Source organism: Oncorhynchus keta, chromosome 17 (genome assembly GCF_023373465.1).
Source record: "Oncorhynchus keta strain PuntledgeMale-10-30-2019 chromosome 17, Oket_V2, whole genome shotgun sequence".
Taxonomy (NCBI): domain Eukaryota; kingdom Metazoa; phylum Chordata; class Actinopteri; order Salmoniformes; family Salmonidae; genus Oncorhynchus; species Oncorhynchus keta.
In genome coordinates this window covers 41,896,037-41,916,936 of record NC_068437.1, presented here as the reverse complement: position 1 = coordinate 41,916,936, position 20,900 = coordinate 41,896,037, and the positions used below count along the sequence as shown (strand labels likewise).

Below are 20,900 nucleotides of genomic sequence, written 5' to 3'. Positions count from 1 at the left end.
ACTTTTACTTGTGATACTTAATAAGTATATTTAAAACAAAATGCTTTTAGACTTTTAATCAAGTAGTATTTTACTGAGTTACTTTCACGTTTACTCAAGTATGACAATTGGGTATTTTATCCACCGAAAACAAAGCATCTCAAATAAATATCACAAAATGTCAAATCAGGTTTAAATTCATTTCCTTCGGTCATTAGATGTGTTTTTTGTCACACTGCCTTCTAAGATCAAGTCAATGGCTGTGTCTGAGAGGATCAACATCGCAATGTATCATGCGTAAATTCTGACTGATATAGCAATGGGTTGTTATTTGTGATGCAAGGTGATTTGTAGATCAGTCAGTCGGCAGTCGCCTATAGTCGTTTTGATGATCTCGAACATGGCCCTTCAGGCTCCCGAGTGGCGCAGCGGTCTAAGGTACTGCATCTCAGTGCAGGATGCGTCACTACAGTCCCTGGTTTGAATCCAGGCTGTATCACATCTGGCCGTGATTGGGAGTCCCATAAAGTGGTGCACAATTGGCCCAGCGTTGTCCGGGGTAGGCCGTCACTGTAAATATGAATTTGTTCTTGCCTAGTTAAATAAAATATAAATAAACATTTTAAAATGTGAGTATCAGAGCAACAACAACTCAGCCACACAAGAACAGGACCGCAAAGTGCTGAAGCGCGTAACGTGTAAAAGACGCCTGTCCTCGGTTGTGTTGGTTCCACTTTTCTGGGCTCCGTTATTTACTTAACAAATAAGGAATACTCTAAATGTGCACTTATAAATCATAACAATTTTAAATCAACATACAGCTGTAGACAGAAGTCAAATATCATTCATCAAACATACAACTGATGTCTCTCCTGAGTACTGCAAAATAGCAAAAGTCCAAGTTGCTTTTAATATGCTTGCAGTCAACCCCTAGTGATGTAACTGCCTACATACCTTCTGCTCATGAGACCAAGCCCATTGTAACGGTTTTGACTTGAGGTTATTGTTTATAGGGGTGACAGGTAGGTTGTGCCTACCAGAGAAAACATTGGTTTCTCCTTTTGGTTTGGGAGGGAAGGAGTCCCACCTGGTCCGTCAAGTCTACACCAATAAAGGATTTATGTAAAAGTCAGGATGGAAATACACTTTTCATAAACCCTCAAAACATTGGAAAGAACTTCAACAACAACTATTCTTTTGCGTGGGTTGTATTACCAACATAAATGATTACACACACATATACTATTATAACACAATGAGTTCTGGTTCCTCCAGAAATGTCCTGTACTCAAGTGACCTTTGTCACACAATGTTTGTCTGTTCATTCAAGTGTAGCGTAAACCCAGTATTAATCATACAATCAATATAACAATTATTTCACCACACAGCTATAAAGCGTATCAACTCTTACTAAGTCCTCAACTACAACTAACTACAGTATACATCACATCAAAACAAATGAAATACCGTATATAAAAAGGTTGTAGTCAGTCGGTCAGTCAGACAATCAAATCCGCCAACAGATCTCCAGCGGCGAAAGGGCACGAAGAATAGAGAGGTCTAGTCCACGGACACAAAGAGTGGATCCGATCCCGGGTAAACTCTATTAGGCTACAAAACAAACGGAATAGAGAAGCTTCGGAACTGAGTGTTGAACACATCCTCATTCACGTCTCCATCACAACCCCACTTTTGCGCAGCTGATGCTTGCTATTTAATTGGGAATTAAAGGGAAAGCACCCTATTGGAAGGAGAAGCACTAAGACGTTCAGAAAAATTCAGGGCCGTCACACCATGCATATACAGTTTTACACACTTGCAGGAGAGACAATAGTTCCAGTGTTTTCTAGGGCTCAGCAGTAATTTTCCACTCCCCAAGTTGCTTTATAGTGGTATGTCTGACTAGTCTCTTATCTCTTTCACTCCCCTGCAGGGTTCTGTGTCTATGAATCTCTTTTAGCCTTGAGGCGCTTTCTCACAGACACCCTGTTTTGACTGCAATAACTCACACATCTCTCAGACTGTTTCTTTATAAGAGGAGGAGACTGAAAATAACTGTCGAACCATTTTAAACCTTATAATGCATATATATCAACAATGGACTCTGGAGCAGTGGAAACGTGTTCTCTGGAGTGATGAATCACGCTTCACCACCTGGAAGTCCAACGGACTAATCTGGGTTTGGTGGATGCCAGGACAACGCTACCTGCCTGAATGCATAGTGCCACCTGTAAAGTTTGGTGGAGGAGGAATACTGGTCTGTGACTGTTGTTCATGGTTCGGGCTAGGCCCCTTAGTTCCAGTGAAGGGAAATCTTAACACTACAGCAACATTCTAGACGATTCTATGCTTCCAACTTTGTGGCAACAGTCTGGGGAAGACACTTTTCTGTTTCAGGATGGCAATGTCCCCGTCCACAAAGCGAGGTCCATACAGAAATGGTTTGTCGAGATCGGTGAGGAAGAACTTGACTGGCCTACACAGAGCATTGCCCTCAACCCAATCGAACAACTTTGGGATGAATTAGAACGCCGACTGCGAGCCAGGCCTAATCTCCCAACACCATTGCCTGAGTTCACTCTTGTGGCTGAATGGAAGCAATCCCCGGAGCAATGTTCCAACATCTAGTGGTTAACTTTTCCAGAAGAGTGAAGGCTGTTATAGGACCAGAGGGGGGACCAACTCCATATTAATGCTCATGATTTTGGATCGAGATGTTCAACGAGCAGGTGTCTACATACTTTTGGTCATGTAGTGTATATTTTCTTTCTATAACAGTTTTTCTCCCTTAAAAACATAACAATAATTTGATATGTCAATAAATACTCACCGACTCTAATAAACTCACCTCGGTGTCATTCTTATGGACTACAGCTCCTGCTGGAAAGAGCATCGTCGCTTCGCCCTGATAACCTTGAGAAACGTTGGACTGGGAAAGCAGTCCATGGAGGAGAGGATTCTTGGTGTGATATCACACATCATTGCACCCTTGGAGAAAAGCATTGGTACGAAAGTGGAACAGAAAATTTTTTTTTTGTAAGAAAGTAACATATTAGCCTTTTTTACTGATGTCCTTATACAGATTACCCCTTTTCTCAAAGAGAACTAACATATTTCTTATAAAAAAGGGTAATATTGTTATTTTTCCACAGAAAAATCCATGAAACAGATATGGGTGTTAGATCACTGATTGGTGAAATAGTAGTTCTGACTCTTCACTTGGGAGTTTCTCCACAGCTTTACGACACAGTGCCCATGCTGCAACACATTCCCTTGCCATTCCAGAAGGACTTTAAAAATGTAGTTAGTTACAAACAGATGTCTTATCCCTCAGATGACTTATCACTCAGCATAAAGAAACCAGGATTCCTGGGGAGCCAAGAGACTTAATTGACTGCTACCTGGATGAACTAGAAAAAGTGTCAGTTTTGCTTATGGGAGTTTAAGTGCGACGAGAGGGACGAGAGGTATAGACCACATCATCTATTGTTATGATAAGTTAGTACCATGTCTTCAAAATCACTGTCACAGCTGTACTCTCCCCAGCAGAGAGGAGATGATGGATATTTTTCAGAGGCCCAACTCATCTTTTACCTCCTGAACTTTCACTTTGCTGGAACAGACACCACCTCCAAGACACTGCTCACTGTATTCCTCTACCTTATGACCCATTGAATGTTTACATTCAAATTGTGTCTTTCTACTTCTACAGTTGTTGTAGATTATTTTGCAAGAACAAAGGTGTCAGGCAATTTTGATAATCCCTTTTGATTTTAGCACTTTTTATAGAGCCCTTCTTACATCAGCTGATGTCACAAAGTGTTGTACAGAAACCCATCCTAAAACCCCAAACAGCAAGCAATGCAGGTGTAGAAGCACAGTGGCTATGAAAAACTCCCTAGAAAAGCCAGAACCTAGGAAGAAACCTAGAGAGGAACCAGGCTATGAGGGGTGGCCAGTCCTCTTCTGGCTGTGCCGGGTGGGGAATATAACAGAACATGGCCAAGATGTTCAAATGTTCATAGATGACCAGCAGGGTCAAATAATAATAATCACAGTGGTTGTCAAGGGTGCAACAGGTCAGCACCTCAGGGGTAAATGTCAGTTGGCTTTTCATAGCCAATCATTCAGAGTATCTCTACCACTCCTGCTGTCTCTAGAGCGTTGAAAACAGCAGGTCTGGGGATAGGTAGCACGTCCGGTGAACAGGTCAGGGTTCCATAGCCGCAGGCAGAACAGTTGAAAATGGAGAAGCAGCAGGGCCAGGTGGACTGGGGACAGCAAGGAGTCATCAGGTCAGGTAGTCATGAGGCATGGTCCTAGGGCTCAGGTCCTCCGAGAGAGAGAGAGAGAGAAAGAAATAAAGAAAGAATGAGAGAGAAAGAGAGAAAGAGAATTAGAGAGAGCATACTTAAAATCACACAGAACACCAGATATCGGCCTATATCGAATCTTCCATTCCTCTCAAAATTTTTAGAAAAGTTGTTGCACAGCAACTCACTGCCTTCCTGAAGACAAACAATGTATACGAAATGCTTCAGTCTGGTTTTAGACCCCATCATAGCACTGAGACTGCACTTGTGAAGGTGGTAAATTACATGTTAATGGCATCCGACTAAGGCTCTGCATCTGTCCTCGTGCTCCTAGACCTTAGTGCTGATTTTGATACCATCAATCACCACATTCTTTTGGAGAGATTGGAAAACCAAATTGGTCTACATGGACAAGTTCTGGCCTTGTTTAGATCTTATCTGTCGGAAAGATATCAGTTTGTCTCTGTGAATGGTTTGTCCTCTGAAAAATCAACTGTACATTTCGGTGTTCCTCAAGGTTCCGTTTTAGGACCACTATTGTTTTCACTATATATTTTACCTCTTGGGGATGTAATTCGAAAACATAATGTTAACTTTCACTGCTATGCAGATGACACACAGCTGTACATTTCAATGAAACATGGTGAAGCCCCAAAATTGCCCTCGCTAAAAGCCTGTGTTTCAGACATAAGGAAGTGGATGGCTGCAAACTTTCTACTTTTAAACTCGGACAAAACAGAGATGCTTGTTCTAGGTCCCAAGAAACAAAGAGATATTCTGTTGAATCTGACAATTGATCTTGATGGTTGTACAGTCGTCTCAAATAAAACTGTGAAGGACCTCGGCGTTACTCTGGACCCTGATCTCTCTTTTGACGAACATATCAAGACTGTTTCAAGGACAGCTTTTTTCTATCTACGTAACATTGCAAAAATCAGAAACTTTCTGTCCAAAAATGATGCAGAAAAATGAATCCATGCTTTTGTTAATTCTAGGTTAGACTACTGCAATGCTCTACTTTTTGGCTACCTGGATAAAGCACTACATAAACTTCAGTTAGTGATAAATACGGCTGCTAGAATCCTGACTAGAACCAAAGAAATTGATCATATTACTCCAGTGCTAGCCTCCCTACACTGGCTTCCTGTTAAGGCAAGGACTGATTTCAAGATTTTACTGCTAACCTACAAAGCATTACATGGGCTTGCTCCTACCTATCTTTCTGATTTGGTCCTGCCGTACATACCTACACGTACGCTCTGGTCACAAGACGCAGGCCTCCTAATTGTCCCTAGAATTCCTAAGCAAACAGCTGGAGGCAGGGCTTTCTCCTATAGAGCTCAATTTTTATGGAATGGTCTGCCTACCCATGTGAGAGACGCAGCCTCGGTCTCAACCTTTAAGTCTTAACTGAAGACTCATCTCTTCAGTAGGTCATATGATTGAGTGTAGTCTGGCCCAGGAGTGTGAAGGTGACCGGAAAGGCTCTGGAGTAATGAACCGCCAATGCTGTCTCTGCCTGGCCGGTTCCCCTCTCTCCACTGGGATTCTCGGCCTCTAACCCTATTACAGGGGCTGAGTCACTGGCTTACTGGTGCTCTTTCATGCCGTCCCTAGGAGGGGTGCGTCACTTGAGTGGGTTGAGTCACTGACGTGATCTTCCTGTCTGGGTTGGCGCCCCCCCTTGGGTTGTGCCGTGGCGGAGATCTTTGTGGGCTATACTCGGCCTTGTCTCAGGATGGTAAGTTGGTGGTTGAAGATATCCCTCTAGTGGTCTGGGGGCTGTGCTTTGGCAAAGTGGGTGGGGTTATATCCTTCCAGTTTGGCCCTGTCTGGGGGTATCACCGGATGGGGCCACAGTGTCTCCTGACCCCTCCTGTCTCAGCCTCCAGTATTTATGCTGCAGTAGTTTATGTTCTGTTATAATCTCCACCCGGCACAGCCAGAAGAGGAGTGGCCACCCCTCATAGCCTGGTTCCTCTCTAGGTTTCTTCCTAGGTTTTGTCCTTTCTAGGGAGTTTTTCCTAGCCACCGTGCTTCTTCACCTGCATTGCTTGCTGTTGGGGGTTTTAGGCTGGGTTTCTGTACAGCACTTTGAGATATCAGCTCATGTACGAAAGGCTATATAAATACATTTGATTTGATAAGACAGGAGAAATACTCCAGATATAACAGACTGACCCTAGCCCCCCGACACAAACTACTGCAGCATAAATACTGGAGGCTGAGACAGGAGGGGTCGGGAGACACTGTGGCCCCGGCCGACGATACCCCCGGACAGGGCCAAACAGGAAGGATATAACCCCACAAACTTTGCCAAGTACACCCCCCCCCCTCCTTTGCTCTTCTCAAAGAGGTTTCAGCAGGAAATTGACACGGTTCTGGAGGGAAAGATACTACATGCCTCTTTGAGGACAGGCAGTGACCCACGAGGCTCAGCGCATTGCCAGTACTGTCCCTCTCAGTGTGTTTCATAGCACCAACAGAGACACTGAGGTGATGGGCTACAGTATCCCAAAGGTGAGAAGTGGAAATACATTTGAGATTATGTATTTACATACATCTCAAATGTATCTAAAATGTGTTCAAAATCTCTTACCTAATGTTCTTTCTTCTTCACCTTATCTGTTTCATTATCTCTCTCCATTTTTAACTTGTAGGGTACTATGATCATTCCAAACCTCACCTCTGTACTGTCTGAAAAGGGTCAGTGGAAGTTCCCCCATGAGTTCAACTCCTTAAACTTCCTGAACGAGCAGGGAGAGTTTGAGAAGCCTGAGGCCTTCATGCCGTTCTCTGCAGGTGAGGGATAGAACAACACAAGGTGCATCACTGATGTTGTTGACTGCATAGGAAGTAAAGAGGTAATGCAGTTTGTTGTTGTTGCAGGGCCACAAATGTATCTTGGAGGACTCGCTCGCATGGAGCTCTTCCTCATCACGGTTACTCTACTGTGATGGTTCAAGTTGGTCTGGCCTGAGGACGCAGGGGAACCTGACTACACCCTTGTGTTTGGTGCAACCATGTCCCCAAAACCATACTGTCACGATCGCCTAAAGAATTAACAAACGAAGGCGCAGCGTGCATAGAGTTCCACATGTTTATTAAATGAAACTCACAAAAAACAGTAACGAACCGTGACGCAAATGTAGTGCTCACAGACACTACACAAAAAACAAGATCCCATAAACAGGTGGGAAAAGTCTGCCTAAACATGATCCCCAATCAGAGACAAAGATAGACAACTGCCTCTGATTGGGAACCATACCAGGCCATCATAGAAACGAAAAACTAGAATGCCCACCCTAATCACACCCTGACAGAGAAAACAAGTTAAGGGGATATTCTAGACAGAGGTTCAATCGGATTGATGTAATCTAATATGTAAATTTGGGTTTACATATTTATTTATTTTTGATTTGCGTATATGTAACAGGAAAGGGAGGACCATCCTCCTCAGTAAATTTCATAAAAATAGTGAAAGTTATCCTTTTGAGATAAAACTATACTAAATGTATTCACGTCACCAAATAATTGATTAAAACACACTGTTTTGCTATGAAGGTCTACAGTAGCCTCAACAGCACCTGGTAGGGTAGCGCCAAGGTGTAGCCGGGGACAGCTAGTTTCTGTCCTCCTCTGGGTATATTGCCTTTAATACAAAACCTATGGGGCTCATGGTTTTCACCCCCTTCCATATACTTACAAAGTAATTATGACAACTTCAGGAGGATGTCCTCCAACCTATCAGAGCTCTTGCATCATGAACTGACATGTTGTCCACTCGGTCAAAGGATCAGAGAATGAATATAGTACTGAAAGCATGAGCTTCAGTACTAGCTACCACTGCAGTGCATAATATTTGGTGAGTAGTTGACTCAAACAGAGAAAGACAATTGTGAACAGTTTTGAACAAATTAATTTCTTTAAACATGAAGGAGAGGCAAGAGGGAGCTAGCTATATTTCATTGTATTTTTTACATAGCTAGCGAATGCAGCTAGGTAGTTTAGCCTTCTCAAACACCCGACTCAAACACAGTGGGATGCTATTTTAGCTATCTGGCTATGGCTATCCAACACTGGAACTCTTCCATGCTTTTGTAACTAATAAACTGCTTGCTGATGCATTAGTTCTTGTAGCTACGACGATGTAGGTAGGCTGTGTGTAGCGGTAATGATACGAAGGTTTGGCTTGGAACGTTTTTTTCCCGCCTGGTCACAGACAGCTGATGTGTTGTGCACTGAAGTCTACAAGTGAAGGGAAAAGGTGAGAGGAGGAGAGCAAGTAGATGTGAGAAGAAATTCTACAATGAGCAAAATTATCATGCTGTTTGTATGTGGCTGCTATGAAATTGAACTGTGTTTGCGTATGACCAGGGGTGGATTCATTCAGCCGATTCTGTTGGAAACCTTTTATTTTGGACTAATGATTACACCCTAGAGGTCGACTGATTAATCGGCATAGCCGAGTTCAAGTTTTCATAACAATCGGTAATCGGCATTTTGGGACAGCGATTGTGGCCGATTACATTGCAATCCACGAGGAAACTGCATGGCAGGCTGACCACCTGTTACGCAAGTACAGCAAGGAGCCAAGGTAAGTTGCTAGCTAGCATTAAACTTATCTTATTAAAAAGCAATCAATCTTCACATAATCAATAGTTAACTACACATGGTTGATGATATTACTAGGTTAACTAGCTTGTCCTGCGTTGCATATAATCAATGTGGTGGCTGTTAATTTATCACTGAATCATAGCCTACTTCAACTTTGCCAAACAGGTGATAATTTAACAAAAGCTCATTGCCGAAAAAAAGCACAATCTGCACAAATGTTCCTAACCATAAACCTCAATGCCTTTCTTAAAATCTATACACCGAAGTATGTATTTTTAAACCTGCATATTTAGTTAAAAGAAATTCATGTTAGCAGGCAATATTAACTAGGTGATGCGCGGCTCCAGCAGCGTGCTAACACCGGCCTCGAGGACGACCTGGAGGGGGAGGTGCAGGGTGATCCGGACGGATCCAATCCGGAACTTCAGCAGCATAGAAGGGTCCAACACGTCCTCCACCGGAACACAGCATTTCTCCCGACGCCTCGAATCCAGTATGGATCACCTCAAACGCCTGGAGTGGGCCAGCCACCACCGGCCTGAGGAGAGACACATGGAATGAGCAGTTAATCGGGGGAAGCTGTAACCTGTAACTCGTTCAGTCTCCTCAGGACTTTAAATGGCCCCACAAAGCGTGGACCCAGCTTCCAGCAGGGCAGGCAGAGAGGCAGGTCTCGGGTCGAGAGCCAGACCCGGTGGCCTCACTGTGGTGACGGTCTGCACTGGCTTTCTGGCGCAGCACGGCACGCTGAAGGTGAACATGAGCGGCGACTGAACCAGTCGTCCACCGCAGGAGCCTCGGTCTGACTCTGATGCCAAGAGCCTTACAGGTGCCCAGGAGCCTTACACTGAGCGCACACTGAAACATAAACCCTCACGTCCTTGGCCAAAGTAGGCCACTAGTACTTCCCAATCAGACAGCGCACCGTCCGACCGACGATGCCTGGATGACCAGAGGAAGGTGACGTGTGGGCCCAATAGGTCAGCCGATCACGGACAGCAGACGTAACATACAGACGCCCAGCAGGACACTGGAGGGGAGCGGGCTCTGCACGTAATGCCTGCTCAATGTCCGCGTCCAGCTCCCATACTACTGGTGCCAACAGGCAGGAGGCCAGGAGTATGGGGGTTGGATCCATGGGACGCTCCTCTGTGTCATACAGCCAGGACAGTGCGTCTGCCTTCACGTTCTGCGAACCTGGTCTGTAAGAAAGTGTGAAAACAAAACAGGTGAATAACATGGCCCATCTTGACTGGCGAGGTTCAGTCTCCTCGCTGTCCGGATGTACTCCAGATTGCAGTGGTCAGTCCAGATGAGAAAAGGGTGTTTAGCCCCCTCAAGCCAATGTCTCCACGCCTTCAGAGCCATGACGACAGCCAACAGCTCCCGGTTCCCCACGTCATAGTTTCGCTCCGCCGGGCTGAGCTTCCTCGAGAAGAAGGCACAGGGGTGGAGCTTCGGTGGAATACCCGGGCGCTGAGAGAGCACGGCTCCTATCCCAGCCTCGGACGTGTCCACCTCCACTATGAACGCCAAAGAAGGATCTGGATGGGCCAGCACGGGAGCCGAGGTAAACAGAGCCCTCAGGTGACCAAAAGCCCTGTCCACCTCAGCCGACCTCTGCAAACGCACCGGTCCCCCCTTTAGCAGTGAGGTAATTGGAGCCAAAACCATAGAAACCGCTACACCTCCTTTATCGTGGTGGGAGTTGGCCAATTAAGCACGGCTGAAATGCGTTTACTCTAAATCTTCACCCCTGCGGTGGAAATGCGGTACGCTAGGAAGGATACGGACTGTTTAAGAACAGGCATTTCTCAGCCTTGAAGTACAGGTCATGCTCCAACAGTCGACCAAGCACCCTGCGCACCAGGGACACATGCTCGGCGCGTGTTGCGGAGTATATCATAATGTCATCAATATACACCACTACACCCTGCCCGTGCAGGTCCCTGAAAATCTCGTCTACAAAGGTTTGGAAGACTGATGTAGCATTCCTCAACCCGTACGGCATGACGAGGTACTCATAATGCCCTGAGGTCGTACTGAACGCCGTCTTCCACTCGTCTCCTTCCCTGATACGCACCAGGTTGTAAGCGCTCCTGAGATCTAGTTTGTTGAAGAAGTGCACCCTGTGCATTGACTCAATCGCCGTGGCGATAAGAGATAGCGGGTAACTGTACCTCACCATGATCTGATTTAGGCCTCGGTAGTCAATACGCGGGCACAGACCTCCCTCCTCCTTCTTCACAAAAAATGTACCCCTGACGCAGGGATTCGAAGACATATGTTTCCATAGCCGCCGTCTCCGCCTGTGACAGGGGATACACGTGACTCATGGGAAGTGCAGCGTCTACCAGGAGATTTATCGAGAGCCAAATCGACATATTCGGGGGGATGCGCACGGTGGAGACCTGGTCTGGACTTTCCACCGTAGTAGCACCAACGGAAACCCCTAAAGACCTCCCTGAGCACTCTCTTGACCACCCCGTGAGAGCCCTCTGTTGCCATGAAATGGCGGGGTCATGACCAGCTAACCAGGGAAGGCCTAGTACCACGGGAAACGCAGCAGAGTCAATGAGGAAGAGAATGATTCTCTCCTCATGATCCCCTGTGTCACCATGCCCAGGGGGATGGTAGCTTCCCCAATTACCCCGGACCCTAATGGTCGACTGTCCAGAGCGTGAACTGGGAAAGGCCTAACCACTGGAACAGTAGGGTTCCCTAACCTATGGGCGAATGCTCTGTCGATACCATTCCCAGCCGTGCCTGAATCGACGAGTGCCGTATGCTGGGAATGCGGGGAAAACTCAGGAAAGTAAACATGCACAAACAGGTGTACAACAGAGGGCTCTGGATGAGAGTGGTGCATGCTGCCTCGAGCCCTAGAGGAACCAACCCGGCACCGACCAGCAGTGTGACCTCTGCGGCCACAGATGGTACACGTGAAAGCCCCTCCTCCGGCCACCCTAAGCGCAGCACCTCCCAGCTCCATAGGCACCGGAGCGGTGGTGCTGGGAGAGGGAATCGACAGAGCCCTCTCTGGACGTCCGCGGGTGACCAGGAGGTTATCCAACCAAATGGACAGGTCCACCAGCTGGTCGAAGGTGAGGGTGGTATCCTTGCAGGCCAACTCCCGACAGACATCCTCGCGCAGGCTGCAACGGTAGTGGTCGATAAGGGCCCTGTCGTTCCATCCCGCTCTTGCGGCCAGGGTCCGAAATTCCAGGGCGAACTCCTGCCCGCTCCTCGCCCCCTGCCTCAGCTGGAAAAGACTTTCACCCGCCGCTCTACCCTTGGGCGGGTGGTCGAAGACTACTCCGTGAAGTCGTCCAACGCCGCATCTCCTTCTCCCCACACGGCGTTAGCCCACTCCAGAGCTCTCCCTGAGAGGCATGAGACGAGGGCGGACACCCTCTCTCTTCCCGAGGGAGCCGGGTAAACGGTGCCCAGGTATAGGTCCAGCTGTAGCAGGAACCCCTGGCACTGTGCCGTCGTCCCAGCATACTCCCCGGGAGGGGAGAGACGCATCCCACTGGGACCGGGTACAGGAAGGACGAGTAGTGGGAATCCATGTTGTGCTGGTGGAGGCGCTGGAGTGACTCCCTGTCTCTTCCAGAGGTCCATGGTCTGAACGACGCAGTCCATCGCGATGCCAAGATGTTGTAGCATCGCCGCATGTTCTCTGACGCGCTACTCGACTCTTGTAACCGGGGTACTTGCTCCTGCTGACGATGGCTAGAAGACCGGGTTGCCACCCATTCGATAAAATACGGAACAGTTCCTTATTTCACTGAAAGAATAAAAGTTTTGTTTTCAAAATGATAGTTTACAGATATGACCATATTAATGACCAAAGCCTCGTATTTCTGTGTTTATTATATTCTAATTAAGTCTATGATTTGATATTTGATAGAGCAGTCTGACTGAGTAGCAGGCTCGTAAGCATTCATTGAAACTTTACTGTGTTTGCCAGCAGCTCTTAGCAATACTTGAAGCACAGCACTGTGCATGACTTCAAGCCTATCAACTCCTGAGATTAGGCTGGCAATACTAAAGTGCCCATTAGAACATCCAATAGTCAAAGGTATATCAAATACAAATGGTATAGAGAGAAATAGTCGACGCATCATAATTACTATAATAACTACAACATAAAAACTTCTTAACTGGGAATATTGAAGAACTGGGAATATTGAACCACCAGCTTTCATATGTTCTGAGCAAGGAATTTAAACGTTATCTTTTTTACATGGCACATATTGCACTTTTACTTTCTTCTCCAACCCTGTGTTTTTGCATTATTTAAACCAAATTGAGCATGTTTCATTATTTATTTGAGACTAAATAGATATTATTTATATATTATTTTAAGTTAAAATAAAAGTGTTCATTCAGTATTGTTGTAATTGTCATTATTACAAATATATATATATAAAAATTGTCCGATTAATCGGTATTGTTTTTTTTTGGCCCTCCAATAATCGGTATCGGCGCTAAAAAAAAATCCTAATCGGTCAACCTCTATTACAGCCTAGATCAGCTAGATGCATTGAAGAGTGTGCTAGGCAGTATTGAATGTGTCACGTTCTGACACCTGGATTAATAAAACAATTCTCTCAACCTGTGCACTTATAGGCTAGGTAGTAGCAACCTTATGAAGGGTATAGGGAAAATTACAGTATCATGTAGTAGCCTAAACCTATCGATGTTACACTGAGCTGGGTGAACGGAATATGAATGACATTCATCCAATATGCTGTAATTGAAATAAGGCCATTCTACAAAAAGAAATAATCAGGGTAGTGGGTTCGATTCCCGGGACCACCCATACGTAGAATGTATGCACACATGACTGTAAGTCGCTTTGGATAAAAGCGTCAGCTAAATGGCATATATTATTATTATTATTATTATTATCCTCCCTCATCTTAAACGTCACCGACCTCCAATGATTTGTAACATATGACTCATTACACACACCCTCAGGGCCTTGACCACTGCTAACAACTCCAGGTCCCCCACATCATAGTTAAGCTCCACCGGACTGAGCTTCCTCGAAAAGAAAGCGCAGGGGCGGAGTTTTGTTGGCGTATCCTAGCGCTGTGATAGCAAGGCACCCACCCCAGCCTGAGACGAGTCCACCTCCACTATGAATGCTAGAGAGGGGTCCCTCTGCCGACCACCGCAAACGCACCGCCCCCCCCTTCAGAAGTGAGGTAATGGGGGCCGCTACCTGGCCAAAACCCGGATAAACCTCCAGTAGTACTTGACAAACCCCAAAAACCACTGCACCTCCTTCACCGTGGTAGGAGTCGGCCAATTACGCACGGCCTTAATGAGGTCACACTCCATCACCACCCTGATGTGGAAATGCGATAACTCAGGAAGGAGACTGCTCATTTGGAGAACACACACTTCTCAGCCTTGACGTATAGGTCATGCTCCAGCAGTCTACCAAGCACCTTGGGTACCAGAGACACATGCGCGGCGCAGGTGGCGGAATAGATCAGAATATCATCGATATAGACAACCACGCCCTGCCCGTGCAGGTCCCTAAGAATCTCGTCTACCAAGGATTGAAAGACGGTTGGAGCATTCTTTAACCCATACGGCATGACAAGGTACTCATAGTGGCCCGATGTGGTACTAAACGCGGTTTTCCACTCGTCTCCATCCCGAATATGCACCAGACTATACACACTCCTGAGGTCCAGTTTTGTGAAAAACTGTGCTCTGTGAAATTATTCCACCGCCGTAGCGATGAGAGGTAGTGGGTAACTAAACCCCACTGTGATGGCATTTAGACCTCTATAATCAATGCATGGATGCATACCTCCCTCCTTTTTCTTCACAAAAAAGAAACTCGAGGAGATGGGTGAGATGGAGGGCCAAATGTACCCCTGCCCCAGAGATTCCGTGACATATGTCTCCATAGCCAACGTCTCCTCCTGGGAATATGGGTACACGTGACTCTTGGGAAGCGCAGCGTTTACCTGGAGATTTATCGCACAATCCCCCTGTCGATGATGTGGTAATGTAGTCGCTCTCTTCTTACTAAAAGCGAATGCCAAATCGGCATATTCAGGGGGGGATGCGCACCGTGGAACCCTGGTCTGGACTCTCCACCGATGTGGCACCGAAACTCCCAGACTCCTCTGACCACCCCTGGAGAACACTCTGTCTCCACAAAATCTTAGGATTATGACTAGCCAGCCAGGGAATCCCCAGCACTGGAACTGGAAACGCAGGCAAATCGATAATGAAGAGACTAATCCGCTCCTTATGATTCCCCTGCGTCACCATGTCCAGTGGAACCGTGGCCTCCCTGACCAACCCTGACCCTAATGACCGTCTATCTAGGGAGTGCACGGGGAAGGGAGAATTAATCGGCACGAGCGGAACACCCAGTTTGATAGAGAGTCCACGATCCATAAAGTTCCCAGCTGCACCTGAATCGACTAGCGCCTTATGCTGGGAAGAGGGGGGAAAAAATCAAGAAACAAAATCAAGTCAAACATGTGACCAACAGGGGGTTCTGGGTGAGTTTGGTGCCGACTCACCTGGGGTGACCGAGAAGCGTTCCGCCTGCCATCGACTCCCAGACGGGCCCCCCCAGCACTGATCGGCCGTGTGTCCTCTCTGACCACAGCTGGTGCAGGGGGAGCCTCCTCATCCGGTACCCCTCGGCACGGTCCCCCCTAACTTCATAGGAATGGGAGCGGGAGTGCTGGGTGGTGGAACGAACAGGACCCTCTCCGAACGCCCGCGGGCAGCCAGCAAATTGTCCAGCCAGATAGACATGTCGATGAGTTCATCAAGGGAGAGAGTGGTGTCCCGACACGCTAGCACCCTGTGGACGTACTCCCGGAGACTACACCGGTAGTGGTCTATCAGGGCCCTGTCGTTCCACCCAGCCCCAGCGGCCAAGGTCCGGAACTCCAACGCGTAATCCTGTGCTCTCCTCTTCTCCTGCCTAAGGTGGAACAGTCGCTCACCCGCCGCTCGGCCCTCTGGAGGGTGATCAAACAAGGCACAAAAGCGTAGTGCTCCTTCGCCGAGTCTGGGCCATTCCAGACCGCGTTTGCCCACTCCAGAGCACGACCCATCAGGCAGGAGACGAGGAAACTCACCCTCTCCGCTCCCGAGGGAGTGGGCCTCACGGTCGCCAGGTACAGTTCCAGTTGGAGCAAGAACCCCTGACACCCCGCCGCCGCTCCATCATAGTCCCTTGGGAGCGCAAGACGGAGAGCGCCGGAGCTGGAGGGGGAGGGAGGAGAAGGGGGATCCAGAGCTGGAGGAACCGAAGGTGGAGAGAGGAGACCACTCCTCTCCCATCGGTCCATTCTCTCCATCATCTGGTCCATCGCCGATCCTATCTGATGGATGACGCTGGTATGGTGGAGGACACGTTCCTCCATCGATGGGAGGGGGTTGGCTGCTGCTCCTGCTGACTCCATTTTTTAAGGGTGCGGGATTCTGTAACGCCCGGGGTGAAGAAGTCAGGCGCAGGAAGCAGAGAGTTCAGGGTAGCGCTACTTTTTAATATACCACAACGGTGAACAGACGCCAACCCAAACAAATGTCCCAAACATGGGGCACTTAAACAGTCCAGCAAAATCCAAACACACGGACAACCGTGACATACAGCCGTGTACACATGTACACTGAAAATAATCCTGCACAACCAGCAGGCGGGCCGGCTGGTAAATAAAGCCCAACCAATTAACCTAAACTAAACACAGGTGCAACCAATAAACAGAAAAGGGGGAAAAGGGATCAGTGGCAGCTAGTAACAACAACTGCCGAGTGCCACCCGAACAGGAAGGGGAGCCACCTTCGGTAGGAGTCATGACACACATTCCATCCACACAGTTCATGGTCAGTTAATAATAGGACAACATAACTTCCAATAAGCCTGATAGGCTTTTATCAGACCTGTAAATATTGACATAATGATGACACTGTTGAAAGTACAGTTGAAGTCGGAAGTTTACATACACATAGGTTGTATTATTATATTATATTTATTATATTGGAGTCATTAAAACTTGTTTTTCAACCACTCCACAAATGTCTTGTTTTGGCAAGTCAGTTAGGACATCTACTTTCTGCATGACACAAGTAATTTTTCCAACAACTCTTTACAGACAGATTATTTCACTAATAATTCACTGTATCACAATTCCAGTGGGTCAGAAGTTTACATACACTAAGTTGACTGTGCCTTTAAACAGCTTGGAAAATTACAGAAAATAATGTCATGGCTTTAGAAGCATCTGATGGGCTAATTGACATCATTTGAGTCAATTGGAGGTGTGCCTGTGGATGTAATTCAAGGCGTACCTTCAAACTTTGCTTGACATCATGGGAAAATCAAAAGAAATAAGCCAGACCTCAGAATTTTTTTTTAGGTATTGTAGGTAAATTGTAGGCCTGAAGGTAACACGTTCATCTGTACAAACAATAGTACACAAGTATAAACACCATGGAACCACGCAGCCGTCATACCGCGCAGGAAGGAGACTCGTTCGGTCTCCTAAAGATGAACGTACTTTGGTGCGAAAAGTGCAAATCAATCCCAGAACAACAGCAAAGGACCTTGTTAAGATGCTGGAGGAAACAGGTACAAAAGTATCTATATCCACAGTAAAACGAGTCCTATATCGACATAACCTGAAAGGCCGCTCAGCAAGGAAGAAGCCACTGCTCCAAAACCGCCATAAAAAAACAGACTACGGTTTGCAACTGCCCATGGGGACAAAGATCATACTTTTTGGAGAAAGTCTTGTGGTCTGATGATACAAAAATAGAACTGTTTGGCCATAATGATCATCGTTATGTTTGGAGGAAAAACAGGGAGGCTTGCAAGCCAAAGAACACTATCCCAACCATGAAGCACGGGGGTGGCAGCATCATGTTGTGGGGGTGCTTTGCTGCAGGAGGGACTGGTGCACTTCACAAAATCAATGGCATCATGAGGTAGGAAAATTATGTGGATATATTGAAGCAACATCTCAAGACATCAGTCAGGAAGTTAAAGCTTGGTCGCAAATGGGTCTTCCAAATGGACAATGACCCCAAGCATACTTCCAAAGTTGTTGCAAAATGGCTTAATGACAACAAAGTTAAGGTATCACAAAGCCCTGACCTCAATCCTGTAGAAAATTTGTGGGCAGAACTGAAAAAGTGTGTGCAAGCAAGGAGGCCTACAAACCTGACTCCAGCAGTTACACCAGCTCTGTCAGGAGGAATGGACCAAAATTCACCCAACTTATTGTGGGAATAATAATATAATATAATATAATAATAATAATATAATAATAATAATAATAATATATATTAACTTATTGTGGGAAGCTTGTGGAAGGCTGCCCGAAACGTTTGACCCAAGTTAAACAATTTAAAGGCAATGCTACCAAATACTGATTGAGTGTATGTAAACTTCTGACCCACTGGGGATGTGATGAAATAAATAAAACCTGAAATATATCTTTCTCTCTACTATTATTCTCACATTTCACATTCTAAAAATAAAGTGGTGATCCTAACTGACAGGGAATTTTAACTAGGATTAAACGTCAGCAATTGTGAAACTGAGTTGAAATGTATTTGGCTAAGGTGTATGTAAACTTCCGACTTCAACTGTAAGTAAAACATGACATGATTTCAATATCCAGACATTGTTCTTCTGTGCAGGCCAATAGGTCTTGAAGCCCTAATAGAGACGGAAATGTGGAAATGGCCAGGGTTGCGTGCCAAGGACCAAGTTATACCTCTAATTCATAACTGGCTCAAAATGGCTGTTATTTAATCAAGATCATTGTGAGATGATAAGACATAAAGTGGTCATACATGCTTATGACAAGTCTTAAAGTGCATATACCTAATAAAGCCTTTACCAAAAGGTTTTATTAGTACATACATTTATAGTTAGAGAATAACAAGAATGATACAAACTTATATTGTCGCATATAACTTCAATTCAGCAGCCTGTTTTGTTTTCTTATTTTTGTTCACAAATGTTTATCATACCGAGAAGCATAGGCCTACATCCCGCAATGGCAATTACTTTATTACACAATAGCCAGTGTGTAAACAGTTGTAGACCCGTGTGTGAATGTCCTGTGTGTGTATGAAGAGCAGTGTGCAGTGTGGAACAGAACAACAGATCATCATCTTTAATTACTTGTTACTTTTATCTACTATTCTTATCCATATTTTTTGAAACTGCACTGCCGGTTAGGGGCTTGAAATTAAGCATTTTACTGTAAGGTTTACTACACCTGTTGTATTCGGTGCATGTGACTAATAAAATTTGACTTGATTTGGCTCGTTCGTTCTGCTGTGCATAGGCATCTGCCTCTTCTTCATCCTGAAGATTAATAGACCCAAAAGCTTTTCTCCTGGTCCACAACCCATTCCAATATTTGGGAATCTGCTGCATCTGAGTTTGGGGAATCCTTTGATAGCTCTTGAGATGGTACAATTTTTATGCATCAAATAGCATCAAGAATCAATGGCGTCAGTGTTCAAATCAGTTACATTATTTGTTCCAAACATTGTCATTACTTCACCAAGGGTGTGGACTTTGCCATGCCTTACAAGGAAGAAATAGCATCAAAAACTATACTATTGTTGGAATCAAGAAAACACATTTCAGTAATTTAGCAATTATGAATCTTTGATTTTCTGTGAAGACCACCTGAAACTATGATTCTAGTTCATTTTTATTTTATTTAAAAATCATGAAAATACAGTACCAGTCAAAAGTTTGAACACACCTACTCATTCAAGGGTAACAAAAGTGTTAAACAAATCAAAATATATTTTAGACTTGAGATTCTTCAAAGTAGCCACCCTTTGCCTTGATGACAGCTTTGCACTTTCTTCTTTCTTCTCTTATTTTAGGGCACTCTTATCATTACAAACCTCACGTCTGTGCTGTACGAAGAGGGACAGTGGAAGTTCCCCCATGAGTTCAACTCCTTAAACTTCCTGAACGAGCAGGGAGAGTTTGAGAAGCCTGAGGCCTTCATGCCGTTCTCTGCAGGTGAGGGATAGAACAACACAAGGTGCATCACTGATGTTGTTGACTGCATAGGAAGTAAAGAGGTAATGCAGTTTGTTGTTGTTGCAGGGCCACAAATGTATCTTGGAGGACTCGCTCGCATGGAGCTCTTCCTCATCACGGTTACTCTACTGTGATGGTTCAAGTTGGTCTGGCCTGAGGACGCAGGGGTACCTGACTATACCCCTGTGTTTGGTATTACTCTGTCCCCCAAACCCTACAGACTTGATGTAAGGAACTAGTTAGGAGCAGTGGCATGTTTTCATGGATGCCAAGGGAAGCCAGGCTTCCCCAAATATTTGACCAATATAAAAATGATAAAATAATGTACACTGCTCAAAAAAATAAAGGGAACACTAAAATAACACATCCTAGATCTGAATGAATGAAATATTCTTATTAAATACTTTCTTCTTTACATAGTTGAATGTGCTGACAACAAAATCACACAAAAATTATCAATTAAATCAAATTTATCAACCCATGGAGGTCTGGATTTGGAGTCACACTCAAAATTAAAGTGGAAAACCACACTACAGGCTGATCCAACTTTGATGTAATGTCCTTAAAACAAGTCAAAATGAGGCTCAGTAGTGTGTGTGGCCTCCACGTGCCTGTATGACCTCCCTACAACGCCTGGGCATGCTCCTGATGAGGTGGTGGATGGTCTCCTGAGGGATCTCCTCCCAGACCTTGACTAAAGCATCCGCCAACTCCTGGACAGTCTGTGGTGCAACGTGGCGTTGGTGGATGGAGCGAGACATGATGTCCCAGATGTGCTCAATTGGATTCAGGTCTGGGGAACGGGCGGGCCAGTCCATAGCATCAATGCCTTCCTCTTGCAGGAACTGCTGACACACTCCAGCCACATGAGGTCTAGCATTGTCTTGCATGATGAGGAACCCAGGGCCAAGCGCACCAGC

General features: G+C 45.7%; 1 protein-coding gene across 1 annotated transcript; it reads left to right on the top strand.

Annotated features, from left to right (window-relative positions):
* The first annotated feature begins 4,224 nt into the window (after positions 1 to 4,224).
* Positions 4,225 to 20,853, top strand: LOC118396040 (cytochrome P450 2D6-like). The gene is given in 4 exon segments (XM_052467013.1): positions 4,225 to 4,245; positions 6,711 to 6,812; positions 19,818 to 19,959; positions 20,047 to 20,853. Coding segments are annotated over 4 exon segments (438 nt in total). The 3' UTR covers positions 20,220 to 20,853.
* Positions 20,854 to 20,900: the final 47 nt, after the last annotated feature.